Genomic DNA, 24,370 nt, shown 5'->3' on the forward strand with positions numbered 1-24,370 from the left:
TTATCATATATCACGACTAGGAAATTGTTTTCCATCAGAATTTGAAATGAAAACTGAAAAAAAGTGCTAGAATTCTTTACAATATGTTGTCGTCCTCTCTATCTTAAAGGATAAGCCTTACCATTCGGTGGAGTTCGTTGGGACTTTCAGGGGCTTTGGATACATATGCAAAGTGTTCATAGAACAATGCTTTGAGGATTGTCTGCATTGCTAGGGAACAGGACCCTCTCTTTTGCCATATATGTAAATGCATAAAATATAAGAGGAAAAAAACTTCCTTGTACAAATGCAGAAATAGTCACAGACTGCTAAAGGCTTAGTATGTCCTTGACTTATTTACATATTCAGGGTTATGTTCATTTCTAAAATTAAAATACATTGAGATTAATGTCTTTGGAGAAACTGAAAACTTTGAGATGAAGATTTTTACAGGAGGTCAAATTGTGCACATATCCAGGAAAAGTTACAAGGACCCAGATAATAGTAGTGTAAAGTTTGTAGGGAGCTGAACGTTGGAGGAATGTTTCTCCCTCTGGGAATTTGTGACTTTTTCTTTAGAGGATTAAGCTTCTACTTTCCTTAGAAATGTCCATATACCGAACTTCAGTAATAAGTCCATGTAAAACATCTTTTGCATATTTATAAACAGGGAAGTGTGATTTAAGCTATAGATTTTTGGGGATATATTGATAGGACTGTTACCTCCTGGAGAATTTCCAGCAAACTTAGCAGCCAGCATTTTCATTTGGGCAGAATGTCTTTGAGAAGACAAAACCAGATTACACCAGCTAACATCAGTGCATAAGCAGAATTTACGGATTTAAGAGTAATTGATATAGAGGACTAATAGAAAAAAAAAAAGGATACAATGCAAGACTGTTTTGCTGATATTCCCTTTCCCTTTCTTGGGGTGTGCCCTGCTGGATCTGCCTTCCAAACAACATAATACTTTTTTCCTCCCTGTTTCTAAATTTTTATGTGGTGTGTCGCTTTCACCAAGCTCTTTTTCCTCATCCTTGATATGCATCAATTGAAGTGAAATGAAAAACAGACAACTCTGACATATTATTTCTGGCCTCCTTGGAAAGTTTCCCCTGTGATTGACTTTTCAGTCCTATTTCCATGTTGTTCTACTTAGTAGCATCAGCCTCATCACCTCACTTGGGTTCCTTGCTGTGATTGTAACCCATCTAGAAATTACAACTTACAAATCCCCTGAACTTAGAGAGAGGTCCCACTGGTATGTTTATTTTTTAAATTTTTATTTTTCATATTTTTTTTTAAAGATGGGCCCTGGTCGAGGATATGTTTCTTGTGCAAGCGCGTGGGATTTCCACCTGCTCCCTACTTGCACAGAAGTTATGGAGGCTACATAACACCAGCAGCTCCACTCAAACCTGACCCAGGTTAGCAGTAACAGCCCTGAGACTTCACATATGCCCTGTCGTGGGACAAGGGACCCTTTAGTGAAAGCTGCGTGGCTGCATAGATTTTTCTTGCAGTATTTAATCCTCTTTCCCACTGCGCAAAGAGGAGCGGAGAAGGTGTGACACACAGCTAACAGATCACCGTACCACCTTTTCACTAGCTAAGGCTTGCAAATTTTCCTATTAAAAACTGTGGTGTGGTATGTTTTCATAAATGGCGATTCCCGCTTTATCAGCCGTGCTGTTCTTAAGGGAAATGGGGAGTTGGCAGTGCCCTTGGGAGCCTCCCAGCCCGGGGAGCATCATCACCGGCTGCTCCACGCCGGGCTCTGCCGTTCTCCCCCCTCGCCAGTGGGTGACTCTCTCGGCTCTGCTTATCGGCTGCCTGCTGGGACTTGAGCTCGTCTGGAGTTCTGCTGAGGCTTGCTTGCATCTGAGGAAAGGAAAACGGGAGGGGGGAAAAAAAAAAAAAAGCAAGCTGTAAAAGATTCAGCCACTTAATCTTACTGGCACTGCTTTCCTCAGAAAGAAACTTTTTAAACTCGAGGTTCTAAAATCATAAACGGAGAAACTGAGAACAGTTTCTTCCTTGTTTTCAAGAAGTAAATTGGCTTCTGGTCATTAATCTCGCTGCACCCAGCCCGCACAAAGACTGGAGTGTTGTGCGAGGAAACAGAGCTGTGGCACAAGGCGCTTCCATGGGCCGGCTGCCAGCGGGATGCACTTGTTGCCATTGGCATTGCTCAGCCCCTCCCAGCTGGACCAGTGGGAAACAACGGGAATTAGATTCTTAAAACAAAGTTAGTAAGTCCACAACTTAGCTGACACACAGATGTCTGCGTTTACCCTGGCTATTTTTGTAGCAGCTACACAGAAACGCTGTAATATTGTTGTCACAAGAGCAGAAGAACTTTTTAAAGTAGTAGTTTTCGACCTTAGAGAAGCGCTGCAATAAGCAGCAAAAGCTGCAGAGCTGGAAGAACAGCTGCTTGGAAATACAGTTGCTCAGTCATTGACTTAAAAACATCTTGCACTATTACAGTTGGGGGAATTTTCTCTTTTTTGGGTGATAGGAAGTTATTTTTCCCCCAGGCTGCAAGTTTAAGGAAGCTGAGCTTAAAGTGGCTTCTTCTTTTGTTCAGCTTTGTTTTTATTTTGAGTTACACTGAGACTATCTTACAATGTCAGCTGTGATAATTGAACTGGATAAGCTTTCCTCAGATGAGATTGAGAGCAAAAAGGATTCCAAGTCAGAATTTAAGGAAGGCAGATTTAGTGAATCATGTGCCGAATATCATGGTTTGCAACTTCACTGCTCGCGTTCTGCACCAGCTGGTAAGCATGCATTTATATCAACTATTTCCTCAAATCTGTGTCTATTTACTGATGTAACATGTTGCAAGTAAACTCTAAGACCAACAAGGAAAACACAGGATTCATTGGTGTCGCATGCAATATACGAAGTAATTTTTACTTTAGATAAAGGATAAAACACATCTGTTCTTAAAAAAATAAAATAAATAGTGTCTCTTGAACACTTTAGCACATAGGGTACTGTTGGAAGAAGAGCCCGGGAGACTATTGCCTTGGCATTACCTGGATGATGGGCTTTCCATAGGAGGTTATATAGGTTTTGTGTAAGTTAGAGAAGCCCCAGCAGCCGCTCTGATATTAGACTGCAAGGTGTATATACAAGTTGTGCTCTCTAGTGTTTATTACTGTTGCTCTTTTTCTCTGGGGTTTGTTGTTTTGGGGTTTTTTAATCACATCGGGGCTTGTAAAGAGGGAATTGTGTATGCTGTAAGATTGATATTTTTTGTTTTTTCTTATGACCAGTGTGGCTCATTTCTTGTTTTTATTTTGTGGCAGGTGTTGCATATAGCTACAGTAGGTCCCAAAAAATGTCGATTAAAAAGCATCGTGAAAATTAAATTTCTCTGAAAATCCGTGGTCTTGGAAAATACAGAATGTAGCTGCCCTGGATTGTCTAATATAACCGAGGGGGTATATCTGCAGTTAATGAATGGAATCTCAGTTACACACTTAAAACCTTCTAAATTATTGGATGGTCGTTCATCTAGGAAACACTTTTTAAGAATGGCTACTCTGATTCCTTGTGGGCGACACACGTATTTTGAGTTGTACAACTCCCAAGGGATATTTTGACTTAGATTGTGTTTTCTTTTGCTTGTGACCCCTGGAACCCAGCACAGACAAGACAAATGGAGGCTGAGTGTGAGTGACACGTTCTCCTGTGACAGGGCAACTAGCTTTCAGGGGAAGGCTGCCGCTTTTGCCTGGTTAAAGTAGGTGAATATTTAAATAAAAATGTATTATTTCTTTAACTCTGTAACAAAGATTTGGAACATTTTTTGCTTATAAAATCAGTTCTTAAACATTTGAATGGTCACATGGTTGGGTTGCCATATCCTTTTGCAAGGAAAACCGGTAACTTGTTCTTTCCCTAATAGAAATTTTCTCACTCTACTTCTTACAAAGCCTCTGCTAACTTTTGTAAAACAGAATTTTCTCAGTAGATATACTTCTGAAAGTTTCTCTCGTATGTTAGCAGGTTTCTGTAAGGTCAGGAAACAGGTGTTATTACCCTTGGATCCAAAAACACGACTTGAAAATTACCTCTCCTACCCTGAAGAAGTGTTGTTAAGAGTTTATGCCTGTGCTAAGTGATATGCTTTGCTACATTTCCCACATATCAGAGTGACCTGTTCTGGCCTACGTGGTCAATCAAGAGTAAAATGAACTTTCAGCATGAGCAGCATATTGTTTGTGGAACTATACCAGTCAGAGTTCTGCAGGAGAAAGATTAAAAAATATATATGTAATCAAGTGTCCTTGTTGGGATTCATCCATTTGGAAAAAATAATTACTTTCTTGTTAGAAGAATTAAGTCTTGCAAGCATTTTTTGCAAACGCTGTTTACTATTCCTAAAGCAGGAACAGTGCTAGCGAGTGTCTTTGACAAATGTTTTGTCAGAGTTTGAAGATTTTCTTGGTTTGTGTCTTTGCATCACAGGAAGAATCAAAGAAATGCCGATACATTGTTATAGTATTTTTTAAGGTTTACGAATGATGACTTCAAGAAATGCAATCTCATCTTTTGCCTTCTAAAATATGCCTTGATGTATTTATTTCACCAGTGTTTAAAGTAAGCAAGCCCTTTGTAGTTTCCAGTGTTGGCTGAAGCCTGAATGGCACAGTGTAAACAAGCCCTGTTTGCTCCCACATGCCGCTGCCTTCTAGGAACCTCTGCTTGTTCAGCCATGGCTGCTGATAAAAAATAAACAGCCCTTGCTTATACTACAGTGACGCACCCAACTCTTCACAAGCAGATGATTTCCCGACAGTGCTGCTTCACAGGCAAGATGAATACCAACTAGAGGTAGTATAAGGTATGTAAGTTATGAAAACATAAGTACTTGGTGTGAACCTGCAAAAATGCAGCAACAGAGAACATGTCCCTTTCCCATCCGCTCTCAATGCACTCCATGTTTTAAGAGGTGTATCGCTTAAAATCTGTTATGCTATGCTTGTACTATGATTTTTTATGTACAGATATATATAAAGAGCAGAGAATTCAATAGAGAGAGATTATCACTTAAGGAAAACTTTTCGTCTTGTAGTGCTGATGTGTTAATTTTAAACATAACACCTAACAGTGCAGATACTGAAAAGTGAATAATCTGACGAAGTGTTGTCTTGAAATAGTCTGATGTTCTCAAATGGAAAATGGAAACATTGCTGGGACAGAAAAATATTTACTATATTCTTATTTTGTTCTGCTTTAACCAAAATCCACTGTAATAGGATGTAAATTTCCTTTTCTATACATCTCCTGTTAGGTGAGAAAAAAATTTTTTTAAATAAATTTAACTTTCTGTATGTCACTCCATTTTCAATTCTGATGCAAGTACCATTCTGAGGCATATTTGGCATCTGTAGATATGGCAGAATATATTGCACAGTAATAATATAGAATAACAGCATGGTTAAATTAGCCTTCCATGTACAGAATGCAGACTTTTTCCATGTAGTGCATTATCGAAATCCTTGGGGGTTTATCACTTGCAGTGTAATATTGAGACATTTTCTCAAACAATGAAATCCTGAAAAGCGTGACCAAGCTCATGTGACGAATGGTCCGTGAGCAGACCGATGGCCAGTGCTGCTTTCCACAGCACTAAGATTACCTGGATACCTGCGCTCCTGGTGGAAGTTTGAACGGAGCGGTGAAGCTTGTAGACACAGCAGCTAATGTGGGGCTGGTGGGTTTTTAGAGACGCCGAGCAATCTTTAAGAAAATGAAGTCCATTTTGATTTATATGCTACTTATGCTGCAAAGAATTTTTTATGTTTAATAAGATGTAATGTGAATGCTGCTGTCACAGCTGCAGCAATTTGTCTTCACCGTCGGGCAACAGGCTATTCACAGTATAGAAATATAGGACCAGATCTCAGTTTCATTTGCCACGTTAGAATTTCCCCCCAGGCCTGGTGTATTTGCCTTTCAGACTTCTCCCAGGAAGCAAAGCTAATCTGAATATGGCAGCTGTAAATATTTGTACAGATTTAAACCTTATTATCCCTGATACGTGCTGTTCTGCTTCATCTCTTCTCAGTCTGGAAATGACTGAAAACATTCAACCTACAAATAATAGTCTTGATCTCCTTATCTATGGTTTGTCTTAGAGTTGTAAAACAAACTCAGCAACATTTCTTCACAAATTCTCTACTACGTTCCTAGAGATGGTTTTATCCTAGTAACTCTTGATAAAGAATAAACAAACCTCTTACAAATATATATTAATAAAGCCACCAATGTGAGCCATAAGCAAGGTCTTAATAACACAAGTGGTAGCGGTGGGCTCAGAGTACAACACTCACTCTCCTGAAAGGGGACATGCACTAAATCACATGGATTTGGCTTTCTGACTGCTGGTAGAACGATACAAGGCTAGAGAGGCAATTTTATTCCTGCCTTTTTTTGTGGTTCTTTTACTGATGAGTTTTTGGGGGAAGGGATGTGCAAGTTATTTTCCAGAGAATAGTTGCTATGTTTCAGAAGTTATTTTTACTGCTGGTCTATTTATGTAGTAGAAATCACCCATAGGCTGTATGAGTGTAGAAAAGGAAAAAAACCTGCATTATTAAACTTGTAGCAGTTAACAAGGGATAAGAAAATTAAGGACATAAGCCTACAAAATGCTTTGATCTACACTCTACTAACAAGACATCTAGGCTAACAGGGTGCTCAGGGAAAGGAAAATAGGAACTATTGGGTAAAGATGGTGTAACTGAGTAAACAGTTTCAGGTGTTCACTGTTCTGTGTCCAAGGCAATCAATGTAGTAAGTGCACATATATAGATGTGACAACTGTATTTTTCTATTTTAGCAGAGTCTGAGGGGCAGAAGAGCCTTTGGGAGTCAGAAGAGCAGTGGAGGTGGTTTGAGTTGCACCAAAATGTAAGGAAGTCCCTTTGTATATGTCAGGACATGCAGGGATTAAGAAGAAAGGATGAGCAGAACTTGTCCTCATTTGCCACCAGGACAAATATGAAAAGGACAAGAATGCAGCAAGTTTCCCTACAGCTGTCTGCCCCTCTTTTCCTTCCCGAGATGGTTATGAGAGGCAGCAGCAGACTGAGCTCTGGGTGCTTGCTGTTATTCTCCTCAGCAACCTGTCTAGAAAACTTGCTACATCACCCCCACTGAAAAACTTTTCACGGTGCACATATCACTGTTTGATGGGAGTGTCGCTGTGCCAAGGAATAAAATCATGTGCTTTGTGGTGGCAGATGAAACTAGAATGCTCAGTGGTGGAGCATTGTCTTCAATACAGACCATTTGCTTTATTGCAATGGAAATACTTTACAGGAAATTTATTGGTGGGGGAATTCAAAATAATCTACAGCTTTTACTTGAATTTGTCTTTTAGTTTAAAGCCTTATACAAACATCCCTTAACTGATTATATTTCCATCTTCCCTGTAACATCAAAATACTTCTGATTACTGAAAATCTGCTAAAACCATGTTTACTTTTAAACTTTAGAAAGTAGACTAATCGCTGAATGAAAATTTCTCTCGATCTAACTTTGAGAAGTGCTTCAGTAACAGCTGCATCACAGTGTTCAGGGAACTGAATAAATAAGCTTTGTGCACATCGCACCACCAGTTTGCCTTAGTCACGCTGGGATTGCACGGTAGGACCAGGAAGGCAGCAGATGGAATGCCCAGGAATTTATTTCCAGCAGCTTCTGCCCAGCCGAGGCCCTGTCTCCAGGGGAGCCCTGCAAGAGGCCGCAGCACAGTGCAGAACTGGGACTTGAAACACCTACACCAAAGCAGGTTTTGAAAGCACGTGTTTACTTAGAGCGAACAAACCAAACAAGGTAATGTTTGCACAAAGATCAGGTGCTGGTTTTCTGCTTTCCTCTTCCAATTTCTTTTGTAAAACAAAAGGTCATGAAATGTGCTTTTTGGTCATTTCAAGAACCTATTGGGACTCTCCAGTCAATAAGATCAATATTCAGAAATAATCCTTCTACTTGTTCTGCCATGTCAAGCCAACATTTAGTTGCAAGTCGGAAGGAAACATAACTAATTCAGCTGTAGAACAGAAATAGAAGTTACCAGTGGTCTCCTAACCTCAATGCCGCAGGAAGTATTTCATTATTTCTGGTGGATAACATTACCTTTAATTCTAATTTTACCTTGGAGGCAGACTGTGCTGTGTCCAAATCGCTGTCAGTGAAATGCTGCCACTTTTGAAAATGAAGTGGGCATCTTCTAGGGAGGTTTCAGGTGGAAAAAAAATGGGGGAGAAAGCATATTTGTTCATATGGGGATGGAGGCTGGGACTCCAATTTATCTGGTATGTCTTCTGTTGGCTGAGACTTCAGTACTGCCCAGAGTCAGTCTTTTTGCCGTTCAGCCTAAAGTTGTACTATAAGCTACAACTGGAAGGTCTTCTCTGTTTGGCCCTACCATCTCCACCAAAATTTCATTAATACGCAAAATAAGCCTGTAGCTAATGAATAATGCAAAGATCGTGGAGAGGCATTCGCATCCGCCCCGGGGGGTCATGACTTTATACCCTCACGTGGCTACAATAAATGGAAACTAAGCTGGATATAGAAATTTAATTTTTCCCAGAGGCATCATTTCTCTTCTGTGCTCTTCCTTCCTTTAATGAGCTATTTACTTTCAATTCGAGAGTGGGGTAGGTCAGCTAACTCCGAGTAAAGACACTCTAATGATTTATGATAGTGGATTTTATTTCCCAAATTCCCTCAGTAGCTATAGATGAAGTATGTCTACAGAAAGAATATGCTGCCCTTGCAGATATTACTAAACCTTTCCCTCATTTGAAAGGTGAAGTCAATACTTACAAAACAGATCAGTGCAGGCGTGGTAGCAAAGGTCAAAAAACAGCAACAAGAGTCAAGTCTGGACAGTCTTCCTATAGCACAGTGTATCTTATATCGGCAAAGCCTGAACACAGCAGTGAAACACCTGTATCTTAGTTGTTAGAGGTGGGTCTGTGTGCTTATATCATTTTCTTCTTGAATAATGAGCATAAAATTACAAGCAAATCTCCAGTACAACATAGGATGCGAGATGACTCGGTGTGGATGGGAGGTGGCTGAGGTGGTTCAGGTTTCTTGAAAATTTAAGCCTGGTAATATGTCTTTACATGCTATTATCACGGTTTTGAAAAAAAAAAGTCATCTGGAGGTCGTGAGTGTTTTGAGCGGACTGGTGTAGGGCGTGTACAGGTGACTTTTGAAAGTAAAGTTACTTCCGGTGGTGATAGAGGATACAATTTTATTCCTTTTTGCACGCAGGTTTTACTATAAGATCTGATGGTTGTGTCTAAACAGTACATAATGAGGAAACAAACAATGCCGTTTAGCACATGGTCTATAAAATTCTGGTTATAATTGATTTCTTTTTTTGTGTGTGTTAATGGAACAATCTGTATTTGGGTTTCTGTTACACTGTTGTAAATGTACAGAAACACTAGCACGTTTTCTCGACCTTTGTGATATTTTTATCAGCATTGCAATATGACCTAAGTGAATCTGATTTAACAACAAAACAAAACTTTCTGAAAATGCAAGTTTAGTAATACTTAGAAGGCACATCATGGGAGAGAGAGAATTACAGAGTTATCTGCAGGCAGCGGAATGTTATAAATAGAAATAGTTTTGAGTGGTGCTGGAAGAGACAAGCGTGTTTTTTCCAAAAGCAGACGGTGAGAAAGAATTTGGCTGCCTACTTGTCTCAATCCTAAAATGTGCTAGTTTGCCGGTAAAATAATAAATTGAGATAGTATCTCTAGGAATTATATATTTATATATGCAAAAGCATTAACAATTATTTAGATCTTTATCATACTTGTGTTCCCGCCTTTGAGGGGGCATGGTGAAGTCTCTTAGGTCCAAATACATCAACCTCCTGAGAAGGTACGATTATGCCAAACCTCTCTAGCTGTATCCAATTTGTAAAGAGAATTAGCCTCAGGTTTCTGTTTTAGTGCTTCGATTGAACATTCAAGATGACTATTTCTAAAACACAAACGTTCTTTTCTGTGTCAAAATAAAGTAGATAGCACTTCAACACAGCATACTAAATTACTTTATGTATCGTAAACCTTAAGCAAGTAATAGCCTTCCTTGTTTTGCTGCTATGCTTCTGTTTCGCCCTGTAATGCAGTGCACTTTATGAAAATTCATATTGTAGTGGGCTACTGACATCATTTATTTCAGAATACTGCTAACAAGAAAGGTAGTATAATACATTCAGCTAATTTGCTTTGAAGGAACAGTGATGTATGTTGAAGATGAACTGTATCGGTCTTACCCAAGTCCTAAAGTGTAAGCTAAATTCTGTGGTGCCTTTTTCTTGCATATGTTGAAACAAAGCATTTCAATTTTTGAAAGGAAATTCTCTCTTATTTACGCTGATCTGCAAGGTTTTCTTCTAGTAGCTGCTTTAAATATTCTTTTCCTTAACTACTTGGTTTTCTCTCATTCTGTTCTTTCTATGGTCAGGAACAACAGGTCAGTCAGAATTGCATGGCACCGAGACTGTGAACAAGACTTGAAAACTGATTTCTGCTTTCTCTGTCTAGGCATTGAGAAAGAACTAAATACCAGAGTTCCATGAGGTTACTAAAATGACTTGAGTCGGTCCACCCTGCAAGCTTTTTCTCATCTCATCTCGGCATATCTTTGCCTTTTATATTCCGAATCCTTGATTTTGACACCCCAAAGGTGCTCCTAGATCTCCTTGAATTCAAAAATTCTCAATTTTGAAAGAAAAATTATAAAATATTCAAGGAAAATGCCCTTGTAAGGGTATTCATTTATTCAGTCTTTCCTTCACCCCAACATGCTGCTGAACCTGAACAAGGAAACTAATTAAGTGAACAGCCACCAAACTCTTGTGTTGCTGTGTCATAGGTGTGTGCCATGAGACATACGAGGTTTGCACACTGTCTTCCAGGATCCTCACTGGGGCAAGCTCCATTAGTGCAGCTTTAAAAAGACAAAAACTAATGAATAAAGGTTCTTGCCCCGTGGGCCTGGCCAAGCCAAAATGTGGTGTTTTGTTTTGTTTTGTTTTTTTGTTCAATGGCTCTTTGACAGACTAAAGACTTGGATTATGGCCAGTCATTTGGAAAGGCAATTTCATATGTACATCCATCAGGAGTACAATTATTTTCATCGGCGGGTTTCCTAAAATTGCTGTCTTGAAAAATGCCTGGGCTCTGGAAGTTGTCCTTGAGAAAACAAAGGACCATGGAACAAGCAGCTTAGTTTCGCTGGGACTCTTGAGTCGGCAGCTCGTTTTGGCTCAGTGGAACGCCTGGTATGAGGTGCTGATTGCCGCTGCTCACTTCTATTGACTGAACTTCGTGTTATTTTAGAAATAAAACAACCATAAAAATAGCAAGTGTATAAGTGTATTCTGGATAGTATTTTCTTTCTATCAAAAAAAAAAAAAAGACAGAAGATTGAGTCATTCAGGATTAAGGAACTCTGTGTCTCTGTATATTTATGTGCTCTTTTAATTTTTGTTTATAAAAACCCCAAGGAAAACATAAATCTTAAGAATTCAAGGATGATCAAAACTAAGTTGCGTGAAGTTAATTCCAAAGGTTGACATCTTACTCTTTTTGAGAGTGACTTGGCCTTGCTCTCTGACTAATTTAAATGATGTAACAAATGCGGGGTGGGGGTTTATATATTCTTCCTTCATTTCTGGAAGAAGATAGTTTTGCACACAATTTTTACACAAGGTATACTATTGGCTTGTTCACCTACCTCAGGAAGGAAATAGTGAGGACCATTCAAAGTACAAATAGGTGCCCCGTTTATAGACATTTTGCCACCCTCAAAATTCACAAACTTTAATAAAGTGCATTTTTGGCATGTTCTACTCTTTCTTTTAATTGTATTTGTTATGGTAGAATTAAATGTGATAACTATTACTTTAATTTTTAGAAAATGTTGTTTCCTAGTGTTATAATTTTAATCTCCAAATGCTTTCTTTCTGATCTTCTTTGCTTTGCTGGGAAAAGCAAACACAGAGGACTTGGGAGATCTGGGAGGGAACTGTTTTGCTTTTCTGTCCTTCCTAGAACTCGTAGGAAATCCCACACTGGCTCAGGTCAAAATCTGCCTTGTCTGGTATCCTGTTTCTGACGGCAATCAGTATCTGCTATTTCAGGAGGAAAGGAGACAGGAAAGCCTGTTGTTGGCCATGATTCCATTATCTCCTCAAGGATATCCTACCACTTGATCTGACTAAGCAGCACTGAAGTCCTGCAGGAGGTATGGCACTCAGCTTGAGAAAAATCAGTCTTCAGTTTCACAAATGCAGAGTTGAGTCTCTTGAGGCAGAAGTTCCCAAACCACTGTGTTTAGCTAGTTCAGAATGGGTAAAGTGTGCTTAAATGTGTCTGGGGAAAAAAAAAAAAAAGAAAAGAAAAAAATCCTCTAGAACGGATCACCTTATGATTTTCACTGAAAACCCTCTTAAATAACATTAGGGATTTGAGTCTTAACCTTGTATTCATATTTTGGCACCAATGTTGATCCTTCTTTATGTAGCTCATATTTTTCAGAGTTTCCCAAGGTCTGTTACTCTTATTCTTCTTCACAACCAGGACACATTCTCCTCTTCCTTTTGATTTACCCAATATAGAGCACTTGAAACAGTCTTCCTCTGCTCAAATTCCAAAATTTTCACTGACCTTTGCACAAAAGTAACTTTCCTCATCTGTCCATCAACACTTTTGATTCAGTTTCATATCACTTGTGACTTTTCACTTCACATTGCATGCCTATTTTTTATTTTTAGCATCTGTTTTCTCACTTATTCCTCTACACCTCTCACTTCTGGAGTGATAACTCTTTCCAAGTACAACATACTTTAAACATGAATCTTTAGTTCTTTTCTAAAAACCAGTTGTTTAACTTTCAGTATCTTAACTTTCCTTACCCTACTCTTTTAGTACTCTGACTTGCCTCTCATTAGTAAGACCCTATGACTTTCTCTGCTGGTGTCGATGGCGTGATCCTACTGATGTTAATTATTTCAATTCCTTTCATGCTTTCCTTTTCTATCTTAATCTTCTTTCAAGAAAGAAAAAGAGGAAACAGTTATTCTCGCCTTTTTTTAAGTCTGCAAAATCATGTTTTTAATGTATACTTTCTGTGAAGGAGAGAACTACAATAAGGAGGGGAGCTTGAAGTTGATATCTCTAGGCGTTTTTCTGTGAGTGCAGCTGACAAAATTATACAATATCTGACATGATTTATGCCATCTATGTAAATTTTAATGTCTCGAGTAATAAGGAATTTTCTCAGTTACTTGAGCAGTTTGTTGAAAAACAGGATGTGAAGAGAATGAGGAGCCTCAGTTAAAAATTAAAATGCTAAAGCTCCTTCTCATTTTGCACAGCTGTGGGTTCGCTCAGCACTTCTGGAAAAGCAGGTCCTGACTGATGTGCCCCAGACCATGAAGGAGCTGGTGAGCCATAAACTCTATGGAAGCTACTTGTGGGTTTTTTAGAAAGATAAATAATTAGTGAATGTATTTTTTGATTTTTCCCCAATTATACTATTAAACTGTCTTACCGAGCTTACTGGATCTAATTCGGCAAGAATAAAATGTAACATTTTCTACTTCTAGACAAGAAATATCTTTTGAAGGTAGCACTAATGCTTTTTCACAAAATGGCAAAAATATACTTGGCATCAGGATATGCTCTGTTAAGTCCAAAGAGAGGGCTGGTGTTGGAGTTTGAGTGCCATTTTGATTTCCAAGTGATAAGAACTTTATCCTTTATCTTTTCAGTTTTAAAAGTAGGTGCAGTAAGGGCCAGGCTTCCTGCTGCTGTACAGCCGAAAGCAGCTGTCCGTTCACGTCATCACACCTGTTTGCTTCAGCTGCAGGATGTGCCTCAAACCCGTACCGCAGACAGACATAATTTTTAGTGCTGTAGCATATTGCTGCAGCAAAGCTCACCTGAGAGCTTAAACATTGTCTTGTCTGAATCCTATAGTGAAATTCTCACTAAGAAGTCTTCTGGAGGAAGTGTGGAGCTGTGTGAAGACAATTCTGTGCTCTTTCTTTCATCGGAGAAAGTTTTTGGTGCGAAAAAGTGGTCATTTACTCCTATTGCTATGCTTTAAGCTTTAATCTTGCTTTGTGATTGTGTTGTTTTTTTAACAGAAACTTCCGCTATTGCGCAGGAGCAGCTGAAGCAACGTTCAAAAAAAGTGTTTTACTTGATGGGTGGGGTTTTTTTGATAGAAATGCTAATTGATTTGCTTGGAGTAATGCTTGCAGATAGCTCTGCAGAAATGCATTTAAGAACAAACATCTTAAAGCGCAAAAACAGTTTAGCTGGTTCTCCTGAAAAAATGAGGGAAAGACCTAAGGAATCACTTGGATGTGGCAATGTCCTTTTAGAAGCAGTTTATCTAGGGATTTGAGGTCTTGCTAAAACCTGTAAACACTCTTAGCGCATATATACATGTGTGTATATATGTGATGTATGTATACACACAAATATACATGTATATATATTTGACGACTTTGTGAACAGACCTGGAGCTGCCCACTCAGCGCTGCCAGTTCTTCTTTGCTCTCTGTTTCGAGGAGCGAAGGTGCGGGTGCGAGCCGGGTGTAGACGTATGTCCGAATGTTCCCTCTCAGCTTTTGAGAAGATATTTAAAAATACGGGATATAAAAACCAGATGAACATTAAAAACATGAAGCTGCCGCGTGTTCCAAGTTGGCTTGTTAGCTTTGTTCAAACTGTCCTCCAGAAATAGTTCTGATGATAATGCCACAAGTTTAATGATGCCATGGGTCTGTTTATCTCTGCTGCCACCAGGGCAGCAGGGCAAAGTTTTCTCATTCATCTTTTTTTTTTTTTTTTTTCCTTTTCCTGAAGTAGGAGAAAAAGCCCTAAACATGCTGTTTCAACACATGAAAGGACACACCATCTTGTTAGCTGACCTGCACAGGTTACGCAGGCTTGTTTTGCAATACCGGCTTTTATTAGTAAAGCACCAGGAGTTTTTATAATGAGTTGGAGTAGCTTCTTGCTGTCAGACTACCTGAGCAGAGCCCTGACCAGATGTTTCTGTTCATTGCAGGTACAATTAGTATTAGGAAATATGATCCCCATAATGTTTAAAATCTTGAAATAACTGTCATGAACCTGATGCGAGGCTGCAAAGCCTTTAAGGACTTTCCATCCAATAGTATGTTTTCTGTAAAAAATAGCTACCAACAAGCCAGCTCCTTTTCTCTAGTCTCTAGCAAAGCTCCCAGTGTTCAAATCAGGTCCAATGTCCATGTCCAAACATGCTTTTGTTCCTCACGCTGAAGGTGATGATCAGGTATGAAGAAAAGCTACTGCACAGAGCTCTCTTGAGAAATCCAAACGGGTTTTGGAAGAACTGATTGTAACAAATCAAGGGTTTGAGTGTTTAGAGTCCAGCTGATAAATTTTCCTCCCGAAAGTTGAATCCTACTATTGTATCACGTTTCCCTCTTGCCATTACAGTATGAATTACATTCTGACATATTTCATAACTTGGAAAAAAATTCTCCAAAGGGCCGAGACACCAAGCAGGACTACACATAACTCCTGTTAATATTTGCATGCCAATGGAGAAGACTTGGCTCCTGGGATTGCTGCTGCGCGAGTAGTCACCTGGGGCAGCACACTGGTGACACCACCATGTAGTACCCTGTGCTGCCTAAAGATCTTGCACTTCTCTTTGGCACCATGTTCTGTACCTAAATCTTCCTGTGAAAGGGATCCTGAGTGGCCTGGCTGCACAAAGTTCTTTGCTTCCCTGTCCCGCACTGGCACACACCGGCACTGCCTCTGAGGCTGCTTGTTGTAAGAAACCCAGACCTCACTCTGCATCCCTCCATGTCAGCCCCAGGTAGCTGCAGCACAGCATGGGGATGTCGTGTGAGATGCAACCCCAGTTCTATTGACCTGGATGTCAGTTAATGCTTAAAAACTTTTTCCAGCAGAGAGCAGTTGCACGGCCTTGGTGTGCTACAGATACACTGTGCCTTGAATTTCAAGTTCTTGGTTGGTTGTTCCTTCCTGAAGCTGCAAATCCAGCAAAAAAATGACAGTCGAACTTTACGCGGAGTCACGCAATCACTAACAGTCAGTACTTAGTCTTCAAATACAGGTAGTTGCACAAGATATCAAAAAGATTAAATCATCGAGAAGTTCTGAAGGTGAATTTTACCTTGGCCATGCTCCAGCAGCACATACTCAGGGTAAAATCTGATATCCGTGTCTCAATGTGTGCAGCTAAAATTGAACAGCACAAGGTGTAGCGGGAAGAACTGTGTGTTTAGTCATCTCAAGAAACTTGACCACTTCTTTGATGATCTTTTATGAAGGTTTTGTTGTAGGGAAACAAATAGTGAAAATTACATCCTTTAATAACAGGTTAGAGATTTATTTAAAAAAAAAATATTAAAAGCCTCTCTGTTAGAAAACCACTAGTTAATGGGTTTTCAGGAAGAGAACTGCTTAATAATTAGCATTAACAAGGACTTTCAGTTGCATTGTGTTAAATGCATTTTTGTGGTTCTCGATTCTTTTTTCATTATAAATGCCTTAGCAATTCTCAGCTACAAAAAGGATAAGGAACGGCAACATACCTTTTAAGACAACGGCATTTTTAACTGCTTTAGTAGCCTTTTGCAGATTGCACTTACAGCTGTAGTTTCTACTTAAATAAGAAGCCTTGATATCAATCACTTCTGCAATGTACATATTGCATTTTAGCATTTATCTTAATTTTTTTTCATTGACACTTTTACGGAGAGTCATATGGGCCGTGGGTTTTTTTGTCTTTGCATCTGTGTTAAGAAAGTGTTTCTTAGCATCAGGATCCTGAATGTACAGGAACTATGTGGTAACGCTGCAGTATATGTTAGCAAATTGTTGGGAACAAAATAACCAAAAACCACTCCCCTCCCTAGAAATTCAATAGTAGAGCAAAAGAAAGGTCTTTCTGCTTCACTGAATTCAGTCAGACGGTATTTACATTGGAACGTGGACACTGCATAGAAAGAACAGGATTAGGAACTAAAATGTGAAGTGATACTTCATCTTTACTGCTTCTTGACTGTTTAATACGTTTATTTTGCTTGGGCATAAAAGAGTACTTATAAAGAAAATCATCAGATGTGACTGTTGATGTAAGAGTATCAAGTAATGAAACCTTAAAAAGTAATTTTTTAATCATGTTAATTTGAAAGCTCTTTTTCATTGTATCTGGTTTGACAGGCAGTACAGTTATTTACGTGATGTATGTTAAAAACTACTACGTGAGAAGGTTATGCCCTTCTATAACTAACTTTACTTTTGAAGAACCCTGGAGAACCACGTGTAACATGTAAAAGCTGACGACTTGGTCTGGAGTTGGCTTCGCTAAAAAATAGGTGAAAGCTGGAGGATTTATTATTTCTGCAACCATAGCCTGACATGACTAGGGCTCTGTGCGAGCACCGCTTTGCTTTTATGTAGTGAGCTGAATCGAGGATGCTGTGACAGTACTCTTATTTCTATATTCTCACATTACTTCAAAGCTATTAGCAGATGTGATCGCAGCTCTTTTTGTTGCAATTAAGTTTGACACAGCATTCAAATAGACGACCTTCCCCAGAAACTGGGGCGCTCTATGCTGCCTTAAGGTAGGAAACTTCCTAAAATCTGACAGACAGAGTAACTGGTAGTGTTCAGGGTGGTAAACTGGATGTACTGGTAGTACACTGGATGCTGTACAAAACCAGTATTTTTTGAACACTGGAGAACCAGGTGTAACATGTAAAAGCTGACAACTTGGTCTGGAGTTGGCTTTGCTAAAAAATAGATGAAAGCTGGAGGATTTATTATTTCCAGGCTCCTAACAAGCTCTACATTTGTTACTGTTTTCGGGTATCTGTCGGGAAGAACACAGTTGTGGAGGCATTGCATCCAGTTTGCAATCCTCTGTCAACATCAGAAACATCTTTTAATTTATGGTGATGTCTTCACAAATTGCTTCGTACACCTATAGGCACTGATGCATATAAAAGTTGGTTTCTCACTGCGTGTCCTTTGGTGTGATTTTACTTCCTAAAATCCAACAGACAGAGTAACTGGTAGTGTTCACGGTGGTGTACAATACCAGTGTTTTTTGCATAATTTCTACCAATCAAGTTATCAGAAGTGACTGGTATTGAGACTAGGGTTTCCAATATTTTCTTAACATGGAAAAAGTGGTCTTACAGTTGCACTACAGGTGAAATAATGATGATGTTCTCTGTATTTTTTAAAAAAGAAGCATCTGATCAAAAGTTAACTCCCCCCCCCCCCCCCCCGCTTTTTTTTTTTTTCTTATCAAACTGGCAAAAGAAATGCAAGGTTTTCCCATGGCTGAATACAGTAGCTCAGTGTGGACTCTCTGGGACAAAAGCGGTGGGAAAGCTACTGTCTATTGATGGTGAGGGACCATCTCTTCAACACTGAAAGCATGAATCTGCAGTCTCCAATAAGGAACGAGCATGTCACGCGTATGTCACTGACTGATAGACTCTGGAATCAGTCCTTAAAAATAAATCAGCATTGTGTCACTCAGCTAATGAAATATATTGCCATCAATCCCTCTTTTTTTTTTCTTTTTTAGGTGCTGTAAGCCCTTATTGATTTATTTTCTCAGTAATGACTGTGCTAATATGGTGGTTCTGAGACATTCAGCCTCTGTTCTTATTGTGAAATCATATTCTTCTGCAAAACATAAAAATGATCAACATAAGCACAGCTTTATGGCTAATTTCTTTTCACCTTGTGCATTTCTCTATTAATATCCTTTCTGACTTCCTTTCTACTTAATTAACATGATGGAAGATTTGTACCTTGAAATATGACAATACAGATCAATAAGTACCGGGTAAAATGTGCTTTGCCATTTCTATTTCTGTGTTTGCAGATTCATTTCTTTGTATGACAAGTGTTGTTACAAGAAACAAAAGCTCGGTCTTTGCTTCCCTGAAATCTTGGAACAGTGAGTTTCATACTCAGCTTATCTGTAGTACAAACACGGCATTTTCCAGCAGGCCAGGTTTGGACAAGCTAGCTATGCAGTGTCCGAGCCAAGCAGAGCCTAAGGAGAAATGAAACTGGTATCCTCACTCAGAGAGAGACTATACATTTTTGCATTAAGGAGTGCTTTAGTGGTCACTGCTGTTCAGTGGCGGCTTTTGGAGTCCTTTGGTTTTCTTACATTTATTGAAGGACAAATGGTTAGTTCTAGTTTGCTTTTTTTCTTCTTTTTTTTTTTTTCCTTTTTATTCCCCCCACCTTAAACTTAGTCTAGAGGAAACTTGAGGGAGCTGCCTCCACCAAACGGGGACAAGAACATAAAGCTTTTTTTAAAGTTTTCTCCAAATAATACTATTCTTGCCCTCAGTGCTTGTATTCCAGCTCCTGTGTTCCGATTCTCACTCTCCTTAGAGAGAATTTGTAAGAAAGAAATGATGTGATTGATAGCTCAACACACCCTCTTTAACATGAATAATGAAAAGAAACACAGTCTTCCAAGGGTAAACTTATTTTCTATCAAAAATTTGTTTTCAGATCAATCCTAAATTTCTGCTGCAGTTGCATACAATCTTTGCATAGCAATGTCATTATGAGACAAGTTCTGTTAGATGTATACAAATATGGTTTGCGTACTAATTTGTTTTGAATTTATTTAATCTGCATGGCCCATACAGTCATCTATTGGGCTGATTTTAATTTTCAGCTGGAATTATAATGGCTTGAACTGTGTAACTGACCTGCCGTTTGGGGAGGTAAGGCAACAGGGTAGATCCACCCCTTCCGATGCGCCCTTTCTCCGTCTCATGTTGCTTTTCTGTGTTCTTCCTCCGTGCTCCGTGGTGCCGTTCTGAAGCCAGGCAGAACTGATAAGGCTTCTTTACAGCCTCCAGGAATGGAAGTTTTCTAGGATCATACCAAGAATGTGTTTGGTCACAGGTTGAGAAGCACGAAGCTACTCATGTGGGAAAGACATCTCCTGGAACAGTGATAAAGGACCAACTTAGGAGTACGCCAGTGGCATTGAAATTCATGGTTAGTAATCACAGAACCACGTTAATTTCTGAATTATTTACTTGGAAGTACCATGTCGGCCGTTCGGCATGCCAGAGACTTCAAATAACTTACTGCGTTCCACGTTGTTAACAACATAATAGCAAAAGCCATCACATGCTTGTGCCCACAATGGCTTAATTTGCTGGTGGAGGTGTGGCCTTAGAACCTTGGCATGTTGAAGCTACACAGAGACTGTGCTCGTTCAACCAAAATGCCATTGACAAGTAATTTTTCTTGTTGAGTTCCTAGTGTAGGAAGGATAGAGAAAACAATTACGGCAATCGAGTTTTGTTAACAGGGTGCTGCATGTTTTGTCTTCTGCGCTGAACACCCATTTTGCACCATGTAGTAGTTTGAGGCAGAGGGTAAGGAGGTATTTTTTTACAGTAATAGCTACCTTTTTGTAAGATGCACATAGTTGTTTATCTACAGCACCGCTGACAAAACAAGGAGACCTTGGAGAAACAGGTCTTGAAACTGTACTTTTCATGGCAGACCTGTTCTCCTGGAAATTGCCAGATGGGATTTCTTCCTGGAGGATTAACTGCTTCTTCCTCTTTCCTGTTCTGTTTTCTTAAGCCAAGTGTTTAAAAAGTCCGGGAAGCTGAACTGCTAAACCCTTTTCTCACTGAGTAACGTTATGTTTTATTTTCTACCAAAGTCTTTCCTAGGGATGGTTGCATAGTATCTGGGTAAGGTTAGGCTTTTCATTTCCAGAATTTTATGTTTGTGTTAATACATTCTTGCTTCACAATGGGTCAGATACCAGAGGGATTGACTTAGAACTCTTGTACAAATAATCTTCTTCAGATTAAGGGGAATTTGCTTGTTTTCTCGCTACTTTGTTTAAAGCAATGTGACGGTTCTCGCTCCATAAACTGAAGGACTTTCTTGTTTAACACAAAGGTAGAATCTGTTGAAGGGTAAAAATGTAAACACAGTATTTCAATGAGAACTGAATATTTACGTGTTTTGATTGCTCCGTTTGTGCTTATTTTTAGGGACCTGAGTAAATTGAGTTAATCTCACTCGTGCATTTAAAGATGTAGCTGCACTGTTATGTGCTTCAGGGAAAAGCACAGGGCAGGTATATAGTGTATCACCTGCCCTGGTAGCTACTGACCTGCGTGTTCTTCCTCTGCTCTACCCACTACACCACAGCTGAAACTGAACTGTCTTCTCTGTGACATGAATGTGGGCGTGAGCAGTTGCCACTGCTCTGCGTGACATTGTTTTCTCAATGTTTCCCACGTTAATTTTTTTTTAACATCAACAAGTTTCCAAAAAAAAAAAACGATCCTTGCTTTCTGTCTCTATCTTTTGATTTGAGCAGTAATTTGGAATAACTTCTTAAAAACTTGAAGTACAGTGTTTCAGAGGAAGATTTATTTTTATCATTTGTATGCTCTGCAGAAGGATTTATCTTGTTTCTCTTGTTTTGTGTGTGAAGGTTGTTTGGTTGGTTTTGAAACTATGTAATTATTTGACAGTACAAATACTAGCCTGAGTCGTCTCAAGTATCTGCTGCATAGAAATAATTTGGTTTTTTCAGTCCTAATCTTATTATTTGCTTCTTTAAAACTCAGTTTCTGGCTTGATTCACAGTAATCACACACTACTTTCATGCAAGTTTGAATCTTCTGATAAAATTGGTTATAAAACGATGAAAGCACAAAAAAATCTGTGAAGTTGCTTATATCTTCGTGAAGTTGGTCCCCAGCTGGTAAATCCCCAAACCCCTTTTCCTCAAAAAAAAAAAAAATTGTCTAAATAGATTTCATAAGCCTTAACCTTTTTTGAATCCCTCCTTATTAAAGCTATTGATACATTTCAATGGACATATTTTATAAAAAAATTCAAATGGCTGTTATAAATTAATTATATTGGGGTAATTTTTTCATTACTTCTGCCCATCTCATTCATTTTTGGAGTTGTTATATTCTGGTATATTTTGATCACATACCACAAGGAAGTTTGGACAAAATTGATGTGCTTATTTTATCCAACAGACTAGATATATAAACTCATACTTTTTTATAGCTTCACAGGGGTATTCAATGTATTTTGTTTGATTCAGCTGATATAAATTAATCCTGACAAAACAATAAGCTGTAGTGTACTCTGGCCATACAAAGCAAATCAGACAAGTAAATCCTATAAGTAAATTTCCTTACTATTCGGATATAGGAAGACATATTCAATATGCTTGAAATTGTGTTAGAGAATTCAGTACAGATGGGAACCATTATTATGGAAGTTCTAACTGCTTGGATATAGAATAGGGAATAAATTCTGCTTATTATGTGAGAATTGATTAATTGTAAACACTGTATCAAATAGATTTTTTCCACCACTAACTGACACAACAAAACAAGTACTAGGGTAAATAAAAAATAAACCCGAGAAGAATAGGCAATAAAAAGGAACCAGAGGGGAGGGGGGGAAGCAGGTTATTTCTATCACAGTAATATGAAACACACATGATATAAAAGCTTAGGAACTAGAGTTTTGTAATTAATTCTTCACTTTGAGAATAAGTATCAAAATGCATACGTATCTGAGGAAGACTTCCAAATAGAATCAAATTCCAAATATTGCAGAAACACAAACGAATTACCTTTAGAAATACTACGCAAAATTTTGGAATAAGTGTCGATAAAAGGAAAACTGAAGTCTTAGAGATAGATAAAGAATTAAATGCGAAGTATGGTTTCAGAAAGGTAGATTGTATCATGCAGAAGTCTTTAACTTCTGCCTAAAGCAAATTTCATGGATGTAAGGAAAGCACAATATGAACCAACTTGGGAAACTGGTACTTAAATGAGACGGGCAATCCCACATAGTAGAAGAATTGTAAATGCTAAGATCTGGTTAGAAAGAGCAAATGTTGCCAGAACGGTACGTGCTGTTGTAGGTGTGCTCTAGGACATACTTTCCATTGAACTCCAGCAACATGCAAGGAAGTAATGGAGAAACCTTACGTTTAGGATTGCCAATGTTTAGAAAACAAGAAAAATGTTCGCATTTTCATTCTTATTTAAATGCTCCAAAAAATTCCAAAGTACTTCTTAACGTGAAAACTTTTGAATCTGTTTTTTTGTCTAAGAAGGAAAAATACTGATTTTTCTATATGTTTCTAAATAGTAAAAGAGGGAGGTGGAAAGGCTTTTAATGAATCCATGCAGTACTGCTCCTTCACAGGGCAAACCCTGTCAGTTCTCTTACATACTTGTATTCCCATCTGAAATGAATGAGTCTGAGCAAATACAACTGCTGTGATAGCACTTCATTTTATTATTTTTATAATACATGAGTTCTGTTCCCAGGCTAACATATCTATTTGAAGCATGTATGTCTGCTCTTGACTGTGCTGTTGCTTCCAGATACAGATGACTGACTATAGGCTGTGAGTGGCCAGTGACAGTCCCTGTACGAAGGAAAATACGGTTTATAATGTGTTTTGTCTAGTTGTCTATCAGTAGATCTTGATCATTGGTCCCTGGAGGCCCTTATGGTGGCCCATGAAAACATTACTGGCCAAGACAAATAAAGGGGTGCCAAGAATTAAGATGCTGGAGGGACGCTGGTCCAAGAAGTACAGGTTCAAATATGAATATATTTGATCATATCATTAATGTTAAGTTTTTATCAGCTTCGATTTGGGCTGCATTTTTTTAATTTACAGAGACTTTTTTTCTCATGGATAATTTTTCTGGCTCCTTCTTGACACAAGAGATGAATACTTTGCACTGCAGGATCTCCATCAGCCTTGACTGTGCTGTATTAATCAAACTAATTTATAGTTTGAACTGTTTTGTGCCTAATAGTCTTAAACAGTGGCTTCCAGCGTTTTGATATGCGCAAATGAGAGGGGAACAGCTTTTAAGTCTGTGGTGATAAACCCATACTAGTTTTCAAAACTTGATTAGTCTTCCTGTGGCAACTTGGAATAAAATGTGCAAGCAGCTCATCTGGAGAGAAAAAAGTCAACCCTAAACCAAACAAAAAAAACCAGCTCTTCCTTAGCTGAGTCGTTTTTTGTTGTTGTTATCTTTTGTTTTGAAGGTGAAACAGAGCAATACTAGAAACATAATTTTGGGCAGCAGAGGTTACCTTATTAACAGGTTCCATGTTGCTAGTTCTTATTTTCCAATAATATTTTTTTGGATCAAGTCAGAACATGGTTATAATATTAAAGTTTAATCTAAACAGACCTTTCTTCA

General features: G+C 38.7%; 1 protein-coding gene across 2 annotated transcripts in view; it reads left to right on the forward strand.

The window, feature by feature from the left end:
* Positions 1-2,231: 2,231 nt before the first annotated feature.
* Positions 2,232-24,370, forward strand: part of ANO3 (anoctamin 3) — a 207,008-nt gene continuing 184,869 nt past the window's right edge. For both annotated transcript variants that reach the window (XM_055722906.1, XM_055722907.1), the window contains exon 1: positions 2,232-2,762. In XM_055722906.1, coding sequence (XP_055578881.1) covers positions 2,609-2,762 — 154 coding nt within the window. In that variant the 5' untranslated portion in view covers positions 2,232-2,608. The remainder of the gene's footprint in view (positions 2,763-24,370) is intronic.

Source organism: Falco cherrug, chromosome 10 (genome assembly GCF_023634085.1).
Source record: "Falco cherrug isolate bFalChe1 chromosome 10, bFalChe1.pri, whole genome shotgun sequence".
Classification (NCBI taxonomy): Eukaryota; Metazoa; Chordata; class Aves; order Falconiformes; family Falconidae; genus Falco; species Falco cherrug.